Source organism: Coloeus monedula (genome assembly GCF_965178545.1).
Source record: "Coloeus monedula genome assembly, chromosome: 8".
Taxonomy (NCBI): Eukaryota; Metazoa; Chordata; class Aves; order Passeriformes; family Corvidae; genus Coloeus; species Coloeus monedula.
Window position 1 is genome coordinate 26,239,505 of NC_138788.1, and position 24,079 is coordinate 26,263,583.

At 49.2% G+C, this 24,079-nt stretch overlaps 2 protein-coding genes across 7 annotated transcripts in view; one reads left to right on the top strand and one right to left on the bottom strand.

The window, feature by feature from the left end:
• The window catches only part of CNNM2 (cyclin and CBS domain divalent metal cation transport mediator 2), a 119,373-nt gene extending 106,919 nt beyond the window's left edge, over positions 1 to 12,454 (top strand). For 2 of the 5 annotated variants that reach the window (XM_082286205.1, XM_082286206.1), the window contains 2 exons: positions 2,280 to 2,464; positions 4,654 to 12,454. In XM_082286205.1, coding sequence (XP_082142331.1) covers positions 2,280 to 2,464; positions 4,654 to 4,863 — 395 coding nt within the window. In that variant the 3' untranslated portion in view covers positions 4,864 to 12,454. Of the gene's footprint in view, positions 1 to 2,279; positions 4,533 to 4,653 lie in introns of all 5 variants that reach the window. The other 3 variants (XR_014226615.1, XR_014226616.1, XM_082286207.1) reach the window with 3 other exon arrangements.
• A 3,170-nt stretch (positions 12,455 to 15,624) lies between these two features.
• The window catches only part of NT5C2 (5'-nucleotidase, cytosolic II), a 60,856-nt gene continuing 52,401 nt past the window's right edge, over positions 15,625 to 24,079 (bottom strand). The window contains exons 9-18 of one of the 2 annotated variants that reach the window (XM_082286515.1): positions 23,876 to 23,929; positions 22,653 to 22,736; positions 21,881 to 21,922; positions 20,622 to 20,729; positions 20,234 to 20,300; positions 19,475 to 19,645; positions 18,561 to 18,612; positions 18,263 to 18,323; positions 17,560 to 17,736; positions 15,625 to 17,349 (exon numbers count right to left, since the gene is read on the bottom strand). In XM_082286515.1, coding sequence (XP_082142641.1) covers positions 17,098 to 17,349; positions 17,560 to 17,736; positions 18,263 to 18,323; positions 18,561 to 18,612; positions 19,475 to 19,645; positions 20,234 to 20,300; positions 20,622 to 20,729; positions 21,881 to 21,922; positions 22,653 to 22,736; positions 23,876 to 23,929 — 1,068 coding nt within the window. In that variant the 3' untranslated portion in view covers positions 15,625 to 17,097. Of the gene's footprint in view, positions 17,350 to 17,559; positions 17,737 to 18,262; positions 18,324 to 18,560; positions 18,613 to 19,474; positions 19,646 to 20,233; positions 20,301 to 20,621; positions 20,730 to 21,880; positions 21,923 to 22,652; positions 22,737 to 22,861; positions 22,933 to 23,875; positions 23,930 to 24,079 lie in introns of those variants that run through there. The other variant, XM_082286516.1, reaches the window with a different exon arrangement.

Here is a 24,079-nt window from a genome sequence, read left to right on the forward strand (position 1 = left end):
AATAAACAAGGGAAAATAATAGTGAGAAGAATCTCCTTTGTAAGAAACTGATAGTGTAAGCCTGGTCACTGTGGCAATGTGGTACCAGTTTTGATGAAACTCAGACCTTTTGTGGCGTGCTTATGAAAATAATCCTGTTGTTTAACCACAAATTCGTAATAGACTTGTATTGATGTCCATCTTGTGGCTTGTGCTCTTCATCCCCTGTATGGAAAGGTGAGGAGTGTGGGAAAACCTGGGTAGAAAAGCTCTAACATGGACCTGCCTGGTGTTTGTCATTTGTTCTTTCTGTACCCTTCCCTCTTCATTATCTTCTCTTCTCCTTCCCTGAACTGAATGTGATCCAGAAATCATGTTGTTTCCCTCACATTTTTAGAAATGTTACTTTTTTGTTCTGTCCTTTTGTCTCACCTCTCCCTTTTTTTTTTTCTTATACTGCTTTGCCATATTGCTCTATATCCTTCTTTTTATTAATAATGTACTGTAAGATCCCTGGTGGAAAGAAAAGGCAGGTACAAGTCACATTAGTGTAAAGATGTTCCGGATGGAAGCCTTTATCCCAAGCAGCCGTGATGCTGTTCTTGTCACACAGCGCCATATTTTGTGTCTAGAGCTGGGAAAGAGGACAAATTCATCCAGCCTTCACAGTTCCTGTTCTCCAGTGGGAATTTCAGCATCAAGCCCTGTGTGCGGGGGTAGAGTTTTGGCTCCTGGCAGCAGTTGTTGCAGCCTGCTGTGGCTTTTAAGTTGGCAAGTTGGCACAGAGGAAAACCTTGCAAGGCTCAGAGTGCTTTCCCCTAAGCCTGCAGTGGGTGTTGCCACAGGGACCTGCACTAATTCCATAGCGCAGAAATGGTGGGAAAATCGTCAAGTAGTCAGAACCGGTATTTTTTTGTTCCCCTTTTTAAAATTGTAAGAAAGACAGTATCAGAAGGATTTTAAGTTGGGAATAAGAATCAGGGCAATTCTGCATTCTAAAGTGTTAGGTTTAGGAAAAGCTGGATTCAGAGGTGTGGAACGGGCTGTGTCATTTGGACAAGGAGATATATTTCTAGTGATTTAAGTGGCAGAGGTAGGGTTAAATTTAAGGGAGGTTTTTTGGTTTTTTGGGAAATAAAATTATATGTAAAAAAGTCTTCAAAAAACAAATTTGAAAAGCTTGTAAGGATATTGTTGCTGATTTCCTCAAAGAGACTTTTTATCTTAAGATTTTATTAAAATGGTCTTTCAGCTTGAGAATGGGGATCATGTGGTGAGTAGTGTAGCTTACATCAAGTTTGAGTTTGGGCTGGCTGAATGAATTTTAAGTGCATTAAAATCCAAAAATCCTCTAGTCCCAAAGATAGTTCTTTGATCAGTATGTACTGTGTGTGTGCCCAGGGAGAAGCCCTTCTACAGGAAGGCTTGGAATCTCTCTTAGGATGTATTTCTGCCCTCCTCCTTTCTGGGTTACTGTTGGGGTGGAAGCCACAGACGCAGAATGTCTGTGGTGTCCTGAAAGCACGTGTCCTTTGGATAGACTGTCCAGTCGCACTCACAGGGGACTGCTGTGAGGTCTTTGAGTGAAACTCTGCAGGACTTAAATGCCAGTGGTGGAAAATGACGTCTGCAGTGTTCTCCTTTCCTGGACACAGATTTTTCTCTCTAGCTTGGACTAATTTGCCTGTCACTGGCTGGCATGTACCACATGGGGCTTGCTCTCCTTGATTGAGGTTTTGCCACTTCAGGCACTGAGAGGAAGTGTTGAAGTAATCATCATGTGGACTGCACTCTGGTCTACTGAGGACTCTGTTACTCTTACAGAAAATGTCTGCTCTAGCTCACGGAACAAGGCATATGTAGGTACCAGATGAAATAAAAAGGGGTATGGCTCAACTGGGACTGACTGTGGATGAAAGCAACAATGATTAAGGAAAACAAAATGTATTAAGCATGTTCTGACTATCAAGAGCTCCTGTAAGGGAGTCTTGGGAAGTTACCTTTCTGTGGTAGTTTCTGTTCATTGGCTGAAGCACTGTGTTCTCAGGGCATGTCTGTAGCAGCATAAACAAATACAGTTTTGTTTAGGGCATACTCAGTGACACTGGCTACCAGCTCTGGACTGAAAATGTACCAGTTTTCAGGATAATTTGGTTGTTTAGCCACATGTCTACTTATGAATGGATTAAACATTTGCAGTTTATTTGTGCTACGTCACAATTTATTATGTCCCTTTGAAACGGTGACTTTAAATTTTTCCACTTGATTTAAGAAATCTCTTGCTCTTGCCTGTTTCTTAGCTGAAAACAAGTCTCCACCTCGGCCCTGTGGCTTGAATCACTCAGACTCTTTAAACCGGAGCGATCGCATCGACGCAGTGACCCCGACGTTAGGGAGCAGCAACAACCAGCTGAACGCGTCCTTCCTCCAAGTGTATGTTCCAGACTACTCAGTGAAAGCCCTCACAGACATTCAGTTTGTCAAGGTAGGAAAAAAGCTAGAAAGACCCTGCTGGAAAGTTGGGCTTGGCTGGTAGGATGGAGAGCCTGGGGAAGGGAATTCCCTCTAAATTCCTCTGTGAGTAAATGGCATTATGAAAGCAGCTGTTTAAAAATTACTTTAAACTACTTTTTTTCCAATATCTGCTGTCCACTGATTTGTCTTCACTGTTCTTCTCATTCGGACTTGTAAGTAAATTGGCCACATAATCTTCTGGATTACAGGTCCTTTGAGGAAATATTATAGAAAATAACCTCTCTGCTTTTAGTCAAACCTGTCCTCATGAAGCTTTTGGAGCCATCTGAAATGGAGACTCTTCATTATCAGACACTGTCCTTTTCTAAAGGATGAGACATTTACTGTTGGTTGCAGTCTTTATTCACTTCTGATTTTGGTTTCAGTTTGGGGTTCTTGATCTTACTTTCCGACTTGCCATCCTTCTTCTGCTTGGAGAAGTCTTGGACATTTCTCTTTATCTTAACTTCACATGTATTAGGCTCATGTCTCATACTACCAGTGAGTTGCTGCATGAAATACGGCTCTGTCCCTCAGCATGGTGCATCCCACGCTGAAATGTGTGTGAGTCTTGTGGGAGAGGATATCTAGCTGAGCTGAGGAACAGCTAATGCTGGCAGCAATTCCAGCCCGGCTGGGAGTTCAGGGAAGCTGGTGTCCCATGACCAGAAGTTGACATTGATGCTTTTCTTAAATTGAGTGCATGTTCACAGTTTCTTTGTATGCAACTCAAGTGATTTGTGAACTTAACTTCTGTCAGTTAATTCAATGTTAAGGGTGTGGAATAGGATAGATATACTAGCATGCTAAACTGAATATTCTGTAGCCAAATTTTAAAAGGAGAGTCTTGCTGTCAAAACTTTGAGATGCAAGCGTACTGGTCAGTGGTTCAATCCTTCAAGGATTACATCAGTACATGTTTATCCCTGGACAAGTGATTCTCACTACAGATTTCAATGGCTAATCTGCTGTACAGAGCAGCTGCTCGCCCTATGCTGCTTTATGTGACATCCTTCCAAATCTCACTGTGTTCATACTGAGGCTAATGATTGCTAAACTGTCCTGGTATCTCTGCAGTCAGACTTGCACACCTCTGCTTTACGCATAGGTCAGAGTACTCAGCGTCTGTGTTTTCACTGTGCCACATGGTTATTCATTCAATTAATACCTTGTAAAACCAGGGTTGTGACCTGCTCATGCATGTTTGGATTTTGCTTTTGGAGCTGTGACCTGGTCCATCTGACTCTCTCCATTTCCAGTCCCTCACTTGTGTTGCTACTGAAACGTAGTGTTTTCTAAAAGTCGTTTCATCTCTTCCACCTTGCTGCCTGTCAAGATCACCCACTGCTGTGGGCTCATGGGGCTGTCAGTGTGCATGTATCCTGCTGCCTGTCCCGGCTGAGAAGGTTGGCTTGGAGGAGTTCACAGGGCTGGTTGCTTGTGGCTCCGGGAGGAATTCTGCTCTCCACCACCACATGCAGATGTACGGGGACTATGGGCTTTGCTGTTCCTGGGGCATCGTGGGCAGTGCCACTCTGTGCTCTAGGCCAGCCCCTGTCATCACTGTTCTGCTGAGTGCAGACAGCTCTTGCAGAGACCAGTGGAAAACTTCATGGGTTGCTAATTTGGACTCATCTCTATGGGCATCTCAGTCTTTTTAGAATCAAATGTCCTTATATATAAGGCTGTAGCTCCTGCTGTGTTTGCTGGCCTAGACAAGAGCAGGAATGCTTGTACTCTGTACTTGTACTATAGAGCTGGCTTGGCTCTATAGGGACACTTAGAGCCTCACCAGGAGCTCACTGAAGTTGGGAGAAAGACTTCACTGATCTCTGGTTCTGCTCCTAAAGGTGTGCATGGTTAGAGGGAAACGGAGGTCTGATTTAAAAATCTCTGCATAGGAATAAATCCCTGCCTTTGAACAGCATGGTGATTGCACAGCACTGTTCTTCCACCCTCCCTGGAAATATCCCCATGCTGTGGGTGTTGAGCTGGGATGCTTTAGGCTTGCAAAGCGCAGGGATGTTTTATGGAAACAGGTAAAGAGGGGTTGAAGTGTGGTCGTCTGGAAAGGGAGGGAACTTCATTTTCTCAGTGTGTCCCACAGGAGACATAGAAGTCTGACTGACTTTTTTTGTTTCTTCCCTGTTCTTGGAGCAGATCTCAAGACAGCAGTACCAAAATGCCCTGATGGCATCCCGGATGGACAAAACACCTCAGTCCTCGGACAGTGAAAACACTAAAATCGAACTGACTCTTACGGAGCTGCACGATGGTTTGCCAGATGAGACAGCAAACCTGCTGAATGAACAGAACTGTGTGACTCATAACAAGCCCAACCACAGTATGCACAGTGAAGGAGCCATCTAGGAGCTGACTCCCCACAACCCACCCATCCCATCTCCTCAGCAGGACCAGCCCTCGCTCCTTCCTGCCTCCTCCCTGAGTGTGAACACCATTAGTGCGTGCTTGCAACACTGCTGCATCCAGTGTTCTGAGACCAAAGACTTTTGCGTCCGTTCTGGGAGCAGAAGAGGAAGAAACAGGAAGAAAGGAGCAAAGAGCAAGAGAGACTAAAGACCCAAACATAATTTGGGAATGGTGAGCCACCCTTGAGAACGATGAAAATTCTTCTTGCAAAGTAGAATTATGTTTATTTTTTATCTGTACTTTTGATCCTTGTTGGGTTTTTCCTCCTCAAACACATATGGAGAAGTTTAAAAGCTCCTCCATTATTTTTTCAAAAGAAATCATGTTTTTAAAAAGTATTTTGCAGAGTTTTAAATTGTTTCTGTCCCTCATGAACCTCAAATGGGCTCTGTCGTGGTTTTGTGAATTGGCTCCAGTGTCCTTAGGCCTCTTCTCACCCCTCTGTGGTCCTTTTTGTTGCCCTGTTGAAAAAGTTAGTAACAGGTACTTGTATGTTATTTGTGTCCTAAGAATGAGCAAGCTTCAAGGAACCTCTGGTTTCAGCCACCTGGAGGACCAAGAGGTGAGGATTTTTACGTTCTTCCAGTTAATTTTCAGGGAAGGAGTGGTTACTTTGGTATTTAATGATATTTCAGAAGGTTTCTTTGTTAAACAGGCAAAACCATTGTTACACTTACGGTTTTGTAACCTCCAAAACCTTTGTGTATGTTGAAGATGATACTAGGGGGAAGGAATTAATTAGCAAAACTGCAGTCCTGTGAAATGAAAGCCGGGTGCGATATTCCATAGTGAAGTAACTGGGTGATTTTTCGTGGTGTTCCTGACAATTGCATGGTGAAGTAATGTGTGCACCCTGAGATGCCAAGTCTTTAAACACTCCCGTGCTGCAGTGGTCTGTGCACCGTTACCTTGGCCAGAGCAGATGTGCAGCCTTTGCTGAGTATCAGAACATCAGTCCCTGTCCCCCCTGTAATCTCTAATATTAACACAAAAGATGCTGCTACAATTACACCCAAAGTACATGCTCCAGGTGACAGTAAACCTCTGCCAGTGCAAGGATGGGCACTGCTGAGGAGCCAGAACCATCAGAGCTGACAAAACTTTCCAGACGCAAGTGTACTGCACTTCAGGGATTCAGAGAGGTTCATTTCCAGGCTGTTCCCAGCCATGTTCATTCCTTTGAGTGGATTTAGTGCATTTCCTTCTCTCTTTCCCCTTTTAACAGCCATTGTAGGGATTACCAAGGTAGCAGAGCAGAGAGCCTCCTACCCAGCTGCCACCAATGCAGGGCAACACCTGCCTTGGACAGCAGAAACCAATTCTTCCACCCCAAAAACCTGGATGCAGTCTGGGTGCCAGCAAGAGGCACCCTATGGCAGTTGTGCATCACCCATTCCCACAGATGGAGTCTAAGTCCTCAAATGAAAAGTCTCCCCCCCAATCCTCTCCCCTTCCAGTGCTGTCTCAAACAAAATGTGAACATTGCCCTCAGTATCTGGATTGATAAATCAGGCTTTGTGGTTTCTCTGTTTCAAGACCCTGCCATGGCCCCTGGCTATGTAGCATTTCCCTTTCTTTACACCTGGATAATCTCTTTGGGGACACCCAAAGAAGCCCCCAGCCCCAAATACAACTGCCAGAGCTCTCTGTGCCTGCAGGCCTGCCCCGTCTCCCCTTCTCACAGGCTGGGGAAGGCACTCGCTGCAAGTTCCCATGGTCCATCTGTGTGACTGGTGGCTGGAAAGGTGCAATATTCCATTGCAGGATCTCCCTGCTGGAATTGGAGTGTGTAGTGTCAGAGCCAATTGGATTTGCCTGTGTCCCTCCTCCTCCTCTCTCTTCCAGCTTCAGAAAGCAGCCCTAATTTTTGCTGTCCACCCTGGTGGGAGCCACCCATGAGGATGAAGTCCCTGCAAGGGGCATAGAAATCGCACAGTATCCAACTTGTGCACCCAGTGAGGAGGAAACAGGCCCTCCAAAGCCTTGCTCTCACATGTAGTTTTTTGACTTTTTCCCATCTAAAAGTGTGTCCTTAGCCTCCATCCCACCCTCGCTCTGATGTACGCCAGCCCAGCACTGCTGAGAGCGCACGGCGGCAGCACGGGCTGACCTGAGCCCTGCGCCTTCCCAGAGAGCTGCCAATATTGCACCTTTCTCACAGAGCAAAATGTCCAGATGTTACAGCGTTTGTCCTTGGCGAGGGACTCACCTCGCCAGTTTTTATCTAGTGTTGGTGAATGTAAAAGTTTGTTGGAAGTGTTTGACATGGTGGTGAACTTGAGATGCAGTATCCGTTTTGTCAAACCTGCCAAAGGAGGGAAGGCTCAAGTCAAGGCAGCTCTCTCTGGGATGAGGTTGCTTGCTGGATCTGACTTCTGCTTCTTATGGCAGGTTATGGATTTGTTTCAATGTCTGTTTCCCTTTTTAAAAAAAAAAAAGGAAAAAGAAAAAAAAAAAAAAAGGCAAAAAAAAAAAAAAGCGCCAATTTTTCCAACCAAAGCCATGTGATCCCAAAGCAAATACCTCCTGCTTCTGCCCATGCTGCACTGTTCCAAAATTTGCAGGCGATTTTTTGCATGACTGTTTTTCATCATTTGTACAGATCAAATAACAGAAAGTGAAGTAATTTCACTTAATTTCCATAAAAATAGTTGATTATAGATGTGTTTCATATGGAAAATATGTACCTGACCCAGAGGGGTTAGGAGCTGCTACTACTAATTAGCTTGAAGAACAAAGCATGGTCCTCTCCCTGGAGGGGAAGAAATCCAGTCTCCCTGTTCTCAGGGTATTTACAGTTTTACTGTTTAACAAATGCAAGGGGTTCCCAGCCCTCCCGGTGGGAACCATCACAGCGGAGGAGCCCCGTGCCCAGCTCAGGATCCCTCTGAGCCTCGGGATGGCGTTTGCTGATGCCGGGGCTTGGCTCTCCTGACAGCAGTGGAGATGCCACGGCATCCAATCCGTGCCCTTGCAGGGGGGTCCTGCCCAAGCAGATCTGCTCCCTCTGCCTCGTGGGGCACTCGGATGCCGTGGTGCTGCAGTGCCATGAGGACACACAGCTGGTCACCGCGGCTCAGGGCACCAGCTGGGGGCTTTGGGAATCGTTGGACTTGACCTCAGACCTTGGCCAGGCTTTGACTTGTAGAAAGGATACTGCATCTTCCTATGTCAACTCCTGCTGCCGCCTTTGTTCCCCTTGCCCGTCTGCCTCTGGGTGCAGGCAGCAGGGTGGATGATGGCCTGTTGGCTGGGGGAGGCTGGGAGGGCATCTAGCCATAGTTTCTACTGTCAATACAATTTTGCACAAGAGTTCTTTGAAGTGAGATTTTCAACACTAATATCTTAAATGCACAACTGTGAATTATATCTTTTACACTCCTGTTGGTTGAATTTCCTTTAAACGAAATGAACCTGAATCTGTTGTAACTATGATTTTTTTTTTTTTTAATTCTGTGTATTGCCAAATCTTTGTAAAGAGTGAAGGAATGTTCTTGCTTTCCAGTGAGAATCTTTCTCCAAATGAGACTGACTCTGGTGATGTGGAGATCATATGAAGCACATTAGCTCTGAGAGGAGAGGGGCTTAGTGGGGGGCTTAGCAAACCAGCCTCGGCCACTCTGTGCCGCAAGCTCAGACCATCCGGAGTTTACAAAGTGCTTCTTGTTTTGTTCCCAGCTTGTCCACTCCCTGAAATCCCCATGCAGCTGAAGGCTGCTGCCCTGGAGGAGCTCTGGATGGGTTATCCCACAGTGGGATGAGGAATGCTGGCAGGGTGTCTGGACTGGCTGGTGGGCTGGAGCCCCAAGGCTGGTGTGGAAGGAAGAAGTGCCTGCCCCATCCAGAGGCACCAGGAGAGGAAGCTCCACAGGGCAGTTCCTTCTCCTGCTCACCAGTTCTGCTCCAAACCTGTGTCGTGTATAGTTCACTCTCACGTTCTTTTTGCCCCTGTAAGCTCCTGCTCTGGACTGAGCAGGAATGGGATGAGGCTGAGACCGGTGCAGGGGCAGCTGGAGCTGGCTGCTGAAGGTGTGCAGTTCTTGGGCCTGCTGGAAGAGGGGTCAGCCACTCATTGACATTATGCTCGATTTTCTGTTTCTTCCTTCTTCTCCTGGACTTGCTCCCCTTTTCCTCACCACTGGGGGCTTTTTTGTTTGTTTGTTTTTCTTCTTTTCTTTAAGTGCCTTTTTGTGTGGGTGGAGCTGGCAAGAGTAGGAGTCTCAGGATATGGCCACTTGCACTCAGACCTGGAGAAAGCTTAGGGGGAGCAGGGTGAGTTGCCCTGATGGCCCACACACATCACCCTTTGCTGCTTCTCAGCCTTCGGGGCCCAGCTTGGATCAGGATGAGATTTGGCACTGGTGGTGTCAGGCTCTGGTTCAAATCAGCTCAAAGAAAACCAAAGAGGTAGCGTTGTGTAAGGGGCTGCTTGGGCAGCAGTGGTGCTTCCTGTGATCTCTGCAGAGCTCAGCCAAGGGATGTGGGGGTGCTGATGGCAAAGAGCAGCCCTGTCTCCTCACAAGCATCCTGTGTAAGTATCCTACATGATGGAGAACACAGCCATGTTCTCCAGGACCCCTTGGAACATGCATCTTCCTTGTGCAGAATTACACTCTCTATAGAAATCATTCCCACTTGAAAGATGTACCATATTTTATACAATATCTAATACATCTGTGGTTTTCAATCTAGTACCTGTGTACCAGTTGTCCAGTTATCCAGTGTCTGGATTACCAATAGAAAACTGGGGCTGGGGGTGGGGAAGGATGCTGCCCAGTACCTCTCGTCATGGTTACTTGAGGCTTCATCCCAAAGGTGCCCGCCCAGCATTGAAGAGTCCCTGTGTCCACACTGTGCCCTGTCCCAAGGCAGGAACCCTGGCTGTGGTGTGGTACAGCCCCAGACATGCTGCCTGTCCCACCACCTGGCTCTACACTGGGGGTCTACACAGACCTGAAGAAGTACCTGTTCCCTGGATACTGAGGGTTGGTTTGGCCCAGCAGTGAAATGATGAGCTTAACTAACACAGTCGGGCATCTTCCATGGCATGGATGGGAGAGCGGCCTTCATCCTGACTTGGCCAGCAGGGAGGACAGGCTCTGGACCACAGGCTGGGCTGGGCAGCCACCCTTATCCCTGTACTGCTGTTACACTTGGTCCATCAGCTGCAGGTCTCTTGTTGGTGTGATGTCTGTGATGATTCTGGCCTCACTCCCTTGTGTGGGCAGCACAGGGGACCTGGAGATCCACAGCTTCCTGCAGAGCCCCCTCAGCAGTCCTGCTTGGTGTCTTGCTCTTGTCCAGGAGCCTGGCTTCATGCTGAGTTGTGTTCCTCTGGGGCCAGTCTCAGGGCTGCATCCAGACAAGGAGATGCTGTTGCTCTGGGTCTAAGGCAGTGCAGTTGAGCTTTTCCATCTGGTGTGTGCATATTTTCCTGAGCTGCAGGGATGGGAGAGGTTTGCTAGAAAGCTGCCTCCAGCAAGTGGCACTGTACAGTTGGCAGATGGAGTTGTTTCATAGGTTGCTAGCACTGAATTCAGTCAAAGTGACGTTTTCTTCTTGTCCTGAGGTCAGACTCTATAGCAGTTCTTCACCTTGGAAATACGGTACTCAAAGCTGCTGGTCTTCTGTCTCCAGCTGAAAAACATCATTCTCCTCTCAGGTTTTGCCTTTGGGCTCTGTTTTTCCTCTGAGCAGGGGCTGATCACTAGGATCTTGCAGAGGGTGGTGCCCTGGCTGCTCTTGCTCCTCCGGTGCAGATTTCTGGCTAAGGAAGTGCTTGGTGTTTAGTCCTCCCCCAGAAGCAAAGGTTTGGCTGGATTGACGGAAGTGGCCTTTCATGGAATCGAGCTGGAGGTTTGTCAGCTATTGCGAGCCTGAAACGTGCAAAGGCTGCAGGTGGCTCCAATGCTCCAGGGGTGGTTTTGATTTCTTTGTTGTCTTCTCCTCCTGAAAGTGGCGTGGCGGTTGGTTGGTAGCAAGATTCGTTGGGGAGGAAAGGCTTGTCCCAGCATTTGGTGCTTGGTGTAGCAGTCTAGCATCCCTTCTCAACTGTTTGCTGATCACAGAGCTTTATAATAGGAGGTGGTGTTTTATCCTCTGGGCATCACTGTTGAACCAAATCCTTCCAAATACAAGTGAGAAACTAGTTGGTGTCAGATGCCTTTAGTTGGAAGTGCCAATATGGAATGCATGTCCCAAAGATCACTGTGGGAGGGTGAGGGGTTCCTGATGAGCTACTTTTCTGAGAAGTGACAGACTGGCCGGGCCTAGATCAGCTCTAGTGTCATTCCTGCTTTAAAATCTCAGGTCCAGCAGGCTGGGCTGGGCTGGGCTGGCTTTGCTGACAGGTTTTCACCCAGGGTACGTGCTCTGTCCTTCTGTGTTGTGCTGGCTTGGATTCAGCAGCGTGGCTTCTGTGACAGCTGTGCTCTCATCGGCCACAGCTGCTCCTCTGCTCCTCTCACTGGGCTTCAGCTGACTGTTCAGGAAGGTGAGAAGGAGGGCCAGCAGTTGAGAACAGGCCATGCTGCAGCCATTCTGTCTTCATTTCTCACACTGAGGGTAGGAGATGCTGCTCAAGGGGCTCTGCCTTCCTTGGAGACCACAGGGAATTTGGAGAGTGGAAACCCACCAGGAGCCCAGCAGCAGTGCTGTGGTCCCATTTGATCCACGTTCTCCTGAGCATAAGGGTGGCTTATGAGCAGTTCAGGGTCAGGCCCTGCTGAGGTGCCTGGATGCCAAACACAGTGAATCTGAAACCCCGAATACTTGAGATGTGTTCCTGGAAGCCATGAGCAGCTGGTGCTCAGCAGCTGGAGGTCTCACACCAAACCTCTCTCCTTCCTGGCTGCCCCGAGCCCTGTCCTGGTTGCTGCTGGCTTGGCCTTGGTCCCCCCATTCTGGAGCGTGGCAGCTCTCCCTTTGCAGTGCGTTTTCATGGCTGTCTGATCCCACTCCAGCCAGCTCTCCCCTGTGTCTTATTTGCCATCGTATGTGGTCTTTGCAAATTGTATCATATTGTACATGACTTCGGGTTTCCAGAGTTGTAGTATTCTGACTACAGTATTTCCGTGTGTGTACATAAACCTGAATAAGCACAACTGAAATCCTGAATGAAGTGTATACGTTTCATATACTGATTGTCATACGAATTAATTTTATAATTATTCCAATTTTGTTGTAGATTTCCAATCTTTCCTATTTATTTTGTACCAGATTTATTTGTATATTTTGTGATTTTGTTTTAAAACATTTTGTTTATTTCTATTCTTTTTAGATAAATGATGATTTTTTTTTTCTGTTGAACATTCCAGTTTATGCATTTTTCCCTCCTCTATGCTCCCCCCTCATTTCCAAGGGACAGATTTTGGCATGTGGGTGGTGGGGCTGATGTCTGTGATCCCGTACCCACTACTAATGGCACATTTAACAGTCTTTAATCTTCACTTCAGCTGCAAGAGCCACAGAGAGGCCGGATCTTGTTCCTTTAGAACCAGGTGTTGCTCTTTGCTTTGGTGGGTCTGGGCCTGTAAGTCCTCAAGCTGGGGAGGGCTGTTCTGGTGGTTTTGCTGACCAGGGGCTGGCTGAGAAGCTGGTGGCAACGGCAAGCAGCTGACTTTTTGAAGTTCCCTCAAGGGTGAGGGTCTTTTTCTTTCAGTAATAAAAACCCCTTATTTACAACCTGCTCTCCATAGGTCATGTTTGTCTCTAAGTGTAGATGCCGTCTGTCTGTAGTGCATGTTCCTGCCAGGCAGGGCATAACTGGGGGTCACCAGTGAGGGATGTGGCTGGGGACGACGGTGACTCCGTGGGACAGGAGCAGCTGGTGGAGTGAGTTGGTCCATCCCCCTGCACTTGGGTACTGCTGCTTTCTCTCCTCATGTTGGGACTTCGGCAGTGGAGCTGTGTGGAGCCTGCAGCAACACAGGCATTTCTGAGCAGGAGAGCGAGCCTGTGCTTAGTCCCTTGCCCACCATCACTTCCAGTTCACACTGGTGGAGGAGCAGCCCCTTTCCTGTGTGTCAGATACAGCCCTGCCATGTGGCCATATTGTGTTTATGCCATCCTCAGCCACTCTCCTCCTTGCAGCTGTTTCACCCAGCTGCTCTCCTTGCAGCGGGCTTTCCTCTGTGCTCAGGTCTTGAGCTGCCAATCCCTGGGTTAGCAAATTGGGCAGCAGCTGCTCAAACCTTGTGGGGGATTTTTGCTGCACCCAGTGCAGCCTCTGTCCCTGCTTCTGTGCTGCAGGATGGCTCCATTCCTCTGGGCCTCACTCCTTCATGATGTACCAACAGGACAAAGTGGCAGGTCCTTGAGGACTCCTGCTCCCCTGTCTGTGCCTGTCCCTGGCAGCTGGTGGAGGATGGTGGGATGCTGCATGCACGACGTAAGTAGAATTAATGTGGAGGCCAGCTTTGGGGCTGGCTCTGGTGGTAATTAGCAGCAGGAAGGAGAAGCAGGATAGAGAGAGCCCAGGACTTCTGGAAGGGAGGGTGTAAGAGGCCAGATCCCTTCAGGGAGATGGGATGGGTTTTGGCTGCTCAAGTCCAGGCTACACTGCAGCAGCAGGGCAGGAGCTGTAGCCAGGGCTCTGTGTCCTCAAGGCTCCAGCAGTACCTCCTGCCATGGCCAGGCTCTGCAGCCCAGTGGCCTCCAAGGCTGGTCTTCTGTAGGAAAGCACCCTTGTGCAAGGCCAGGGTGGACCAGTGGCTCTGCCATTACGGAATTGCTTTATCCATGTTTGCCATGCTGGGGCTTCAGGCCAGAGGTTGGAACAGCTGCTGCTCAGGGACTGGCACAGGGCTTTGCAGTACCTCCATCATGGTTGGGCACATCCTGATACCGAGCTGCAGCTGAGCCTCACTCTGCTGAGTGAGGAGGTGGCATAAAGGAAGAGGAGCTGGGAGCAGCTCTGATGACTGTGACCTGGTCAGAAGCAGCAGTGCCCAACACACGATGTCTGCAGCACTGTGGCTAAGGGCAGTGAGCCTCGGGCTCCTGTTCCTGGTAGGGTTTGGTTGGTGCAGCCCCTGTGAGCCCCCTCCAGCTCTGCGGAGCAGGGGAGGTGGATGTGAGGTGGCGGAGAGAGAAGCCAGAAATCAGGTCAGTGAGAGCTCAGGGCAGGGGGTGAGGCCTGTTCCCTCCATGCGTCCTCCTTGCCTCCACCAGGTTTTTGCTGCAGGAGAGGATACAGCTGGTGGGCAAAAAAAGCATGTCTGTCCTGGGCTGGGGGACAGGTTGTAGGGAGAGCAGCAGGAACTTTTCCTGAAGCTCTGCAGAGTGATTGGAGACACAGGTACTGCCAGGCCACCAGCTTCTGGAAAGGGGCAGCTGGTGCAGATGAGCCATGGGCAGCTGCCTGAGGAAGGTGTGGGCAGGGAAACTTCGGCTGTGACCATGTCCCCAGTGCCAGCCGGGGCAAGAAGCATCACCCTGGCTCTTGGTCCATGGGTTACCACAACTTCTTGGTGGAGCCAGCACAGGATGCACAGGATTGTACAAGGCTGGGCAGTGCCTGTGTGTCTGTCAGGCTTTGCCTGACATTTTCCCACCATGAAGTGAGGGTCAAATACTTTCCATTGCTCTAGCCTTGAAGACTCTTCTCCCCATCTCAGTCAGAAATAGCCCTGGGCTGGGAGTGAGCTATTTGTGGTGACCGGTTGGGAAGGAGGAATGCATGGAGCTCCCCAGACCTCCCTTCCTTGCAGCCACATGCCTCCCCGAGCTGCTGAGCTAAAGCTTTAAAAATTCAAGTAGCTATACTTGGAGAAACAAAGTTTAAACATAGCAGAGCCCAGCATGGCCTTTGGTGAAAGGGCTCGGGAACAGCTTCCTGGAATCCTTCCTCCAGCCAGCCTCACTGTGGGTACATGTTAGCTCCTCTGCAGACCCCAAAACTGAGGTGTCAGGGACCCAGTGCTCTGGAGTTTTCAGCAATCCCTAAAGTGTCAGGTGTCGAGTGTTGGCCACCAGCTGTTGCCATTTAGCGTTGCTTTTCTGTCTGGCACTTTGGGCCCTGGTACTGAACATCCTTCTGTGGTGGTGCTGATGGGGGAACCTCCTCAGGTCTGGTTTTGTTCGTAGTTTGGAGTTTTGTTTGTAAGGGGAGTTGAGCTCAGCAGTGCCCGAGGCTGCCTGTCAGCTGGGCGTAGCCTTGTGTGGCTGTGTGGCAGCACTGGCCTTCCCTGGGTATTCTTGTCTATTTGAGTTTACAGCTCCTGGTGAGCACAGGCTGTGCTGTGCCCTGGTGCCACCCTGAGCATGTGTCTTGCAGGGGTGAAGGGGCAGGAAGTGGTCCTTGGTAATGCCTGTGGGGAACAGCCCTGGCAAGACACAGGAGGCAGTGGCAATGTGGGGATGTTGCCCTTCCCACCATGGAAAAGCCCCTCCTCACTCTCTGTGTCTAAGCCAAAATGTTTCTCTGCCCTCCCCATGCTTTCCTGGCTGATGCAGAAGGTGATAACAAAAGCCTCGTGACCCACCATTGCTTCTGGGGGCAATGTGAGGACCAGGTGTACCCTTACAGCAAGATCCACTGCCATTGCTCCTCAGTGCTTTACATGACCAGTTCCCAAAGGTGCTCTCACTCTTCCTCAGTCACCCATCCTGCTAGGACCCCATAGACCTCTTCCCACCAATTCCAGCACAGCCCTCATCATCTCAGCAACACACCACAAAGCACCAGGCATTTCTTAGAAACATCATCATTTATTGACTTGAACAACTGCCACTAGAGCAGCATTTTGCTGCTCAGATGGTGGTGGTGTGGTTTTTCTTATTTTATTTTCTACTAAGGTACTTTAAAATGAAAAAAGAAATTAAATGAGTTTATGGTACTGAAACAGTCAAATTCATTACAAGAAGGCCCTCGTTGTAATCCCTTTGCAGCGAACGGCAGAGGCTGGAGTAAGGGAGGCTGCACCTATGACTCAGAGGAAAACCACAGGGCACTGCTGCCCAGCTGTGTGCCAGCTCCGTGCCTTCCCTGGGCTGGCTTTCAGGCACAAGGACTACTTGCCCATCCATGAGGGCACACCCCCAGTCCCCACACGGCAGCCATCGCGCTCCCTGGCCAGGGACGCAGCCTTGCCCACCACGGCCAGCGATGAGGCTCCGCTTGCTCCGCACCAGACCAAAGACCAGGGCAGCTGCTGGATGGCTGGGAGCTTCCCGGCTCCCCCTGTGGGGCTGGCCCTGTGGCATGTGCTGTTTCCTAGTTTAGGGCAGGCCCATGTGGCCCGCAGCACCCTGGCAGAACAGGCCCTTTCACTCCCCATGGTGGCTGGGGTTGGTTTTGGGATGCTTCACTTAAAGTTGAGAGGACAGAAAGGTCAGGAGGAACACAGAGTGACTAACGTTAATGCTAAAGCAACAGCTTCAAGCTCCTGGGTTAATATTTACTGCTGAAACTGGAGGAGTTGAGAACAGTGTGCAGCTCAGCTGTTTTGAGAAATGCCCTAGAAATCATGCATCACATGCTGATGCTGAGCTTGGAGACACTGGGAGAGGATAACGAGCAGCTACAAGGTGAAACATATTATGGCAGCAGATGTGCAAGAGCTGGAATCTCACTGTCATCCACGATGGCTGGAGGAGTCAAACCACTTACACAGAGAAACTCACACCAACAGAAGGTAAACGGGGTGCTGGAAGGCACAGCAACACCCTGGCTAACGTGGAGGGGGGGATTATGTAACCCAGGAGCAGAGGGTTAAAGGCAGCAACCTAACAGGTAGCAGGATTTGGATAATTTTGTCTCCTGCAGGGCTCAGCACATCCCTTCTGTCTCCACAGAGAATGTAACAAATGCCAAAAACCGTTCATAGGAAACTGTTCAAATGAAAACCAAATGCAACACATGATGGGAAAGGGAGAAACATGCAGCATCCCGAAATGTAATGGGAGTAGCATGACAGCACAGGTGGGCAGGCCAATCTGAATGCACCACCCAGGTAGAATCCATCAGCTTTTTGAACCATCTGCAAAACTGAAAACAAGGGTCTCCTCCTAATTAGTGTTAATTTGTTAGAAGTTTCCAAATACTTTCAAAATGTGCCTTTGCAAGAATCACACCCCCCAACCCATCACCCCAAGGGCCCCAACAACAGAATCCATTCCTGATCACTGCTAAGAGTCATGGTTTATCTTCAGAAATACTTTGTTTTTTCCTTCTTATTCCTCTTCCTCCTCTTCTTCCTCCTCTTCTTCTTCCTCATCATCATCTTCATCGTGGCAATGTGTGATTTCCTGAGGTGCCTGAGGGAAGAGGTTGGGCGGTTTGATCTCACTGATGGAACGGGTCAATTGGTGCCTCTTGTAGTCGGAATCTTTGAAATCCACCGAGGTGCGATTGCGTGTGGCCATTGGCGACTCCTTCTCATTGATGTCAACGTGCGTGTGCTCTACTGTGGACTCGTGTGGCATCTGCATGTGGAACAGATAGAGGAAGTGACAAGAGGTGTCCCAGTCCCTGAGACACATGGAGAGCAAACCCCAGAATGCAACCGTTTGGTCTACGATCTATCAAATGCCACCCAACCCTCCAAGGTGCTGTTGTGTCCTGTGGAAGTGATAATGGACACAAGCATGGGCACCTTTGGGAGCCCTGCCCACCTCCCTGGGATTGCAACTCACCAGGACATGGGCAGCTCTGAAGAGGTAGCTGAAGGGGTAGTAGAGGAGGTTGATGAAGGAGGCTGCATAGAGGTCAGCGTAGCGCATCACCTGGCTGGCAAACAGCGTCTGCCGAGAGCCACTGCGGAAGAGGCTCCCCATCATCCCGTAGCACATATCCATGTCGTGGGTCACTTTCTATGAGGAAAGGGCAGCTTAGATCCTGGGCCAGGCAGGCAGCACCTCAGAGCCATGACAACACTGAGGTGGAGCGCCCTGAGGGCTGGGGGCTACATGAGACCTGCAAGGATCTCCAGCAAGGCTTTCTGTGCTTGTATCCCGTGGCATCAGGGCACAGCTGAGCCCCAGGTAACAAAGGAAGATGGCAGCAGGCTCAGGGCCAGCACTGTTCTAGGCTGGCACCCCAGGGCTGGCTGAACCAGAGGCTACAGCCCCTCTGAGCCTCTGTGTGCCAGTACCACATGCTGCAGCAGTGAGCACCCTCAGCCAGTGCTGCTGTGGGCATGGGGAAGGGGACCCTATTCCAGACCAGGCTGCCTTTCAGGAGTGCCAGTGATACCAGTGAGCTGAGACGAAGTGGCTTTGCCAAGCCTGCTGTGCCCACCCAAAGGCAGAGCAAAGCATTTCAGGACTGAGCAGTGGGGTTGGGTTGTTAAGCCCTTTGGGATCCAAAAGGATGAAAAGGGATTTTGATGATTGGTACCTTAATGCGTCTCTGGATGGAGCTGATGTCAGGGCGTTCATTGCTGCTACTGTCCAGATGCCTAGTTACAGGCGAGAAGGTAAATACATGGTGTGAAAAGTCTTTCAGAACCAGATGCTGTGGGATGGGGCTTGGGGGAGGGAGGCTGGTCTGGAGGGGAAGGTTGGTCTTGTGGGCAGAGCCCGGGCCTGAGTCAAAGCTCCAGCAGCAGTGCCGCTAACCCAACCCCAAGGTTTTGTCATTGCTGCTCATTAGCCAGGAGAGGCAGCAGGAAAGTTGTCACTGTTTGAACACTCACTTGTACAGCTCGGCCAAGAAAATGTCCAGACTCTGCAGCTCTTCAAAAAGGGCTGGAAAATCCAGAAAAGAAAGGGGAAAAGGGTAAGTTTAAACCGTTGAAATGAAAAGGGCTGAAAGTGAACCCACTCCCCTGCCCGCTCCCCTCACATGGCAGCGGACGGACACTGGAGCAGGGACACTGGAGGCACCTCATGGCCTCTGGGCAGGGAGAGGGGTCAATCACACTCTGTGCCATGGGCAGAACTTTGGGCTTGGTTTCTGGCTGGCCCTTTTGTTTTCAAGGCTGAACCTTTGCATCTCTCACCAAAACCTTCCAACCAGCCATGGGGCACCTTGCATAACCCCCAGCCCTATTTACACACCAAAGGGCAAACCTGGGAGAAAAGCAGGAGCGCTGGAGGATGGGAAACACACAGCACTTTGGCGGCAGAGCAGCAGAGGGAGTGGGAGGAACGAGGAGGAAGCAGCTGGTGAATAGGGACTCCCTGCAGATGGGAGAGCAGTCATGGCTCAGGCATTACAGGGAGAATAACCCAGGTCTTGTCAGAATTTTTTTAACATAGAAGCCACGGCTCCATATATGCAGAGGGGGAGGATGTTCTGGGGTTATGGATGAGGAACAACTCAACCCCACCCAGCTGCAGCTTCTCCTGTGGCCAGGGGAGCACGTGGCTGATTACACACAAAAGCCCCTGGGAAAGAGCACAGGAAAGGCCTGGGACCCCAAGGCCAGCCCACAGAGAGGCACCCCAGCTCCTGCCACGAGCATCCAGACCCAGGGAAAAGGGCCAAAAGGAGAAGTGGCAAGCCAGGGTGATCTCTCCCCCGCACCCCTAAGCCCTGGCGATCTCAGGGGTGCAGCATCAGACAAGCAAGAGCAAAGCCTGGCCAGGGGCTTGCCCGGCTCCTGACCGCTTTTGTCTGTCCAGACGTGCAGCTCCTGCGCCAGCTCGGGGATCACCAGGAAGGTCCGCCAGCCCTGGCGTTTCTTGGATTTGAGGATGTCTCCAAAGATATGGTCTCCGATGTACAAGATATCCTTCCCTTTGGCCCCCAGCAGGTCACAGACCGTGTCCGAAGAGCCTGAGAGAAGAATGGCATGGCTCAGAACAGTGAGCCAAAACAGGTGCATTTTCCTCCCAGAAACCTCTACTGACTGACCATGGCTGCCCTGGACACTGCTCACCTGCCTGGGAGTTCACCCAGGAGCAGCTTTGCCCATACACACCCCTACATGAATGACAGCAACAGAGGCCATGCTGCCTCCCACCACCCCATGTGAGAGTAATGGAGCCCTGGGTGTCACAGACAACTCTGTATGCACCCACTGCCCTTCCCTGGCTTGGCAGAACCTTCCAAGCGTGGTCATGCTGGTGGCAGCACCTTTAAGTACAGCTGGGGACACTGCTGTGGGCCAGCTGCAGCCACCACAAGCCCTGCAGGGATTTTCCAGACCCTCCCTGGCAAGGAAGAAAAGGACATTTGAGGAGGAACAGGTCCATCTTGTCCCTGCATTGTGCAGTTCTAATCATGGAGAGCTTCTGGTGCAGAGGGCACAAAACAATGTGCTTTGGGAAGCACAACCTTGCCTGGCACAAGTCCTCTCACAGCTGGAGTGGCTGAAGGCCACGTCAGAGCCGCTCCACAGAACAAGAAGGGCTCCTGCCTCACCTCCCGAGTACACAATGCCGTGCTGCAGCGGGCCAGTGTAGGTACCAATCTTCAGCTTCCCGGTCACCTGTGGAAGGAGGTGTTGTGTTAGTGCTGAACAGCTGATGGCCTGGATCTTTTCTATATTGATACTTCACTCTTTGTCTGTCTGTCTGTCTCACTCCCAAGCAGCCCATAGGTGGCTTTCCTGCCACCTGCAGTATGTTAGGGAAGCCAGCAAAGCCTTGAGGTGATGGGGTTGCTCAGGAATCACTAAGAGGAGACTCCAGCCCACAGCCTCTAGGGTAGGTCCTACCTAAACACTGCATTGACCATTGTCACTGAGAGATGCCATACAGGAGGTGCAGGAGGCCTTCCAGCCGTGGAGTACCCTCCACTGACCACTCACCGTGTCCACCTGCCGCAATACGGTGCCTTCCCCAAAGAACAGGGGTTTCCGTGCATCCACCAGGATCAGGTCAAAGTAGGACTGCCATGGCCGATGGGCACTCCCAGGCTACAAAGGCAAAAACAAACCCCAGAATCAGGCACGACACAAAAAACCACAGGGAGTTTAACTGGAGTGTCACTGTCCATAGCCATAACCTCGTGACAGTGCTGGTCCATCAAAATCCCTTAGCTCATGCCTCCTGTGGGACAGTACTGGGTTGCCAGCACCATCTCCTAAAGCACTCCCCTTTTGCCACAAGCCCATCCCATCCCAGCCTAGCAGTGGGGGCTGAGGACATGGTGTGAGACAGGAGAACAGCACTGAACATCCCTGTCAGGGCACAGCTGCCATGTATAAAGATGCTGTAAATGACACCCTACCACTGTTCCTGAAGGTGACATCCCATGCAGATCCAGACACATGCAACTCCACGGCTTCAGCTTACAAGGCCATGCTGGTACTTTTGCCAGGAGTGGGAGAATGCCTGGACTCTATTTCACAGAGCATGGCTTTGAATCACAGCCCTGCCCAAAGGATACTGAGCCCTTTCTGCTCCATGTTTCTGCACTTTGTGAGATCAAGACCATAGCAAGGGGCTTCTTTAGCTATCAGTTGTGGAGAGTTTCTATGCTCTCAAAATTTCTCCCTTGGCTGCCTTCTGCCTTTAAAGCAGTGTGAGAACACATCTTTTGAGCATGAGATAGCCTCTCACTGGGAGACTGAAAGAACAGTACAAATTTGTATCATAAGCCTTTCTCCAAAAGTTGCAGGGCTGAGTTTTGACCTCAGAAAACAAAAAAAAAAAAGCATGACTGAAACTTTTAGAGTTACGATAATTAAGGCATGATCAGCCCTAAATGTTTCTGCTGTTTTATACAACAATTCCATCATGGCTTTTTTAAACAACATCTAAACCATTGTGCGTTATTTCTAAGAAACCTGGCTACAAAACGCCACAGTTGGAATGTTTTATCACTGAAATAATGTTATCATTAACACAGATTATCATTTGAGACCAGATGATGCCCCTTTTCTCTTTGTTATATTGTATTTGCTTTGATCCCATTCAAACAGGACACAAAACAGCAAGTGTATTTTAACCAGATTAAAGCAACTAATCCCATGCAGTCGATGAAGCAGGATTAAAATGCTTTCCAGCTACACAGATAATTAGGCACATCAGTGTCTATTGCAACTGCAGTCTAGAATTCACATACCTTTGGTCCATGTGGAAAGTCAAACAAGTAAGTCATAATTTTCTAAAAGAGAGAAAGAAAGTATTCAAATATGTGCTTTTAAACATGCATTTGTGTAGTTTATAAAAGCATACTTTTCTGATTTTATCTCTTTAGATTGCAGAACTTTATTTTCAGAATTTACACAGAGGTCAGCCTAAGATTTGGAGACAAAATGAATGGAACAGGACAGTGACAGGAATCCAACCAGTAGTTTTTAAAATCAAATAACACAGTTTCCTCAGAAAACTGCACACTGCCTCAGGTGTATCTTGCAATGCTTTAAAATGGTATATAAATCTTTAGATCAGCAGTATTGCAACATCCTGACATTCACCTGGAGATGGAAGTAACTGTGTTTATTTCTCAGCTTAGCAGACAGCCCTTTCTGGGTCTCAGACCTCTCCAGGACCTTGGTTTGGTGACCTGTCTGTACTCAGACTATCTCACTTGAAAGGGAAAGTCTGCATTTTAAAGGATGCTAAAATCCAAAACTGAGTATCGCTTTCCCTTTCAGCCCTTTAATTGCTGAGGAACTGAGTGAGGCACAGAGGGACTTAAGCCAGACCTAGCTCAGTGCCAGAACCAGGACTACAAAAGGTGACTCAAGACTTAATCTGCATCCACCACTAACCCATCCTACACGTAGGTTAGAAAACACACGATTCTCCACCAGAACATGTCCCATCAAAACCCATCCAAATGGCTGCCTTATGCTTACTCCATGATTCCCAACAATTCAAGCAGCACTTACGTCTGTGTATTTATAGTCGCTGTTTGTGACGAGAAACACCTTCCCCACTTCATTCATGCGGCTGAGCAGCAGTGGCAGCTTCCCCTGGAAGCCAAGGGGAACAAGTCACACACAAAAGTTACAGACATCCATCATGGGAAAAACACTCAACTATGACCCCACCAGACAAAAAAAAAAAGCAAATCAAACCATTGAGCAAGCAAACTCACGTGTTGTGCACTGGCCAGAGCCAGGAAAGCTGCTGGTCCATCCAGGGAACCCCTCCAGAGCACAGCCCAGGGGAGGAAGGCGAGGGGGAAGGGCTCAGCAGGGCTGCGGTGCCTTTGCCAACCACAGTGCCAGGCACCCTGTGCTGCTCCCACCGATCTGCTCCAGCTCCAAGTCCGTTCCCGAAATGGGCCCAGAGGCAGGTGAAATCTGAGCTCATGAGCCACAAGTTGGAACGCATTATAATTCCAACCTCAAATTAGGGAGAATTTATTCCTGGGGCTATTTTTATTGAATCTGAAATCTCAGTCCACTGCCAAAATAGCTGATTACCTCACTGAACAGTTACCTAAGAATTCTGTAGGCATGTAACTAGAAACAAGGTTTACTGCTTTAAAGTGATAATCTACCACAGAGCACATCTAAACTAAAAAAATACTTATTCCAAAAGTGGTCCAGAGGGGCCTTGCACACTGCAGAGGTGGCAGGAGTAAGGGAACCACTGGAGCTTGCTCAATTAGATGTGCTGAACACACATTTTGGGTTTATCAAGAGACTAGACATTGGTGAGTCTTTCAGGATCTTTCCCTCAGTCCCTCGTGGCTAAGCGTAGCTTTTCTGTTGGGTGGCAGAAGAATACCTGTGGCTAAAAAGACGCTCAACTGTTGCATTTTAAAGAGAGGATTGCTTGGGCAAAAAAACATGGGCAGCGAACACAGTTGCTTTCACCACTGAAAGAAACAGCATGAGCTTTGCCAGTGTGTTCACCTGGATAACATTTCCTCTGGCTTTTATATTTTATGTAAAAAACTGTGCACATCAGTACGAAATCACGTGGGTCACTGGCTCAGAATAAAGGCTGTGTCTGAACTTTCCACTTCGTCTTTGGTTATTACAATAGAAATCACACCCTTATCTGTTTTGTGATTTAGTGAAACAAATCGGCATGTTTATTTCTTGCCTGCTTAGTCAGTACTGAATGTCACATAGCACAAGGAAAGTAACTTCACACTTACATCTTTCACCACATACTTCTCCAGATTCTCAAGGGTCTTTTCCTTAAGCGATCCCTGAAATAGAAACAACAGAACCCAGTGAGGTCATGGAAACTTATGATGTAAGAGACAACAAAGTAATGCCAACTTTCACACTTTAAAATGCTGTGAAAGTACAAACCAGGGCGAATCTGAACCAGTGACTCTAGAGATGAGAGGCTTTGA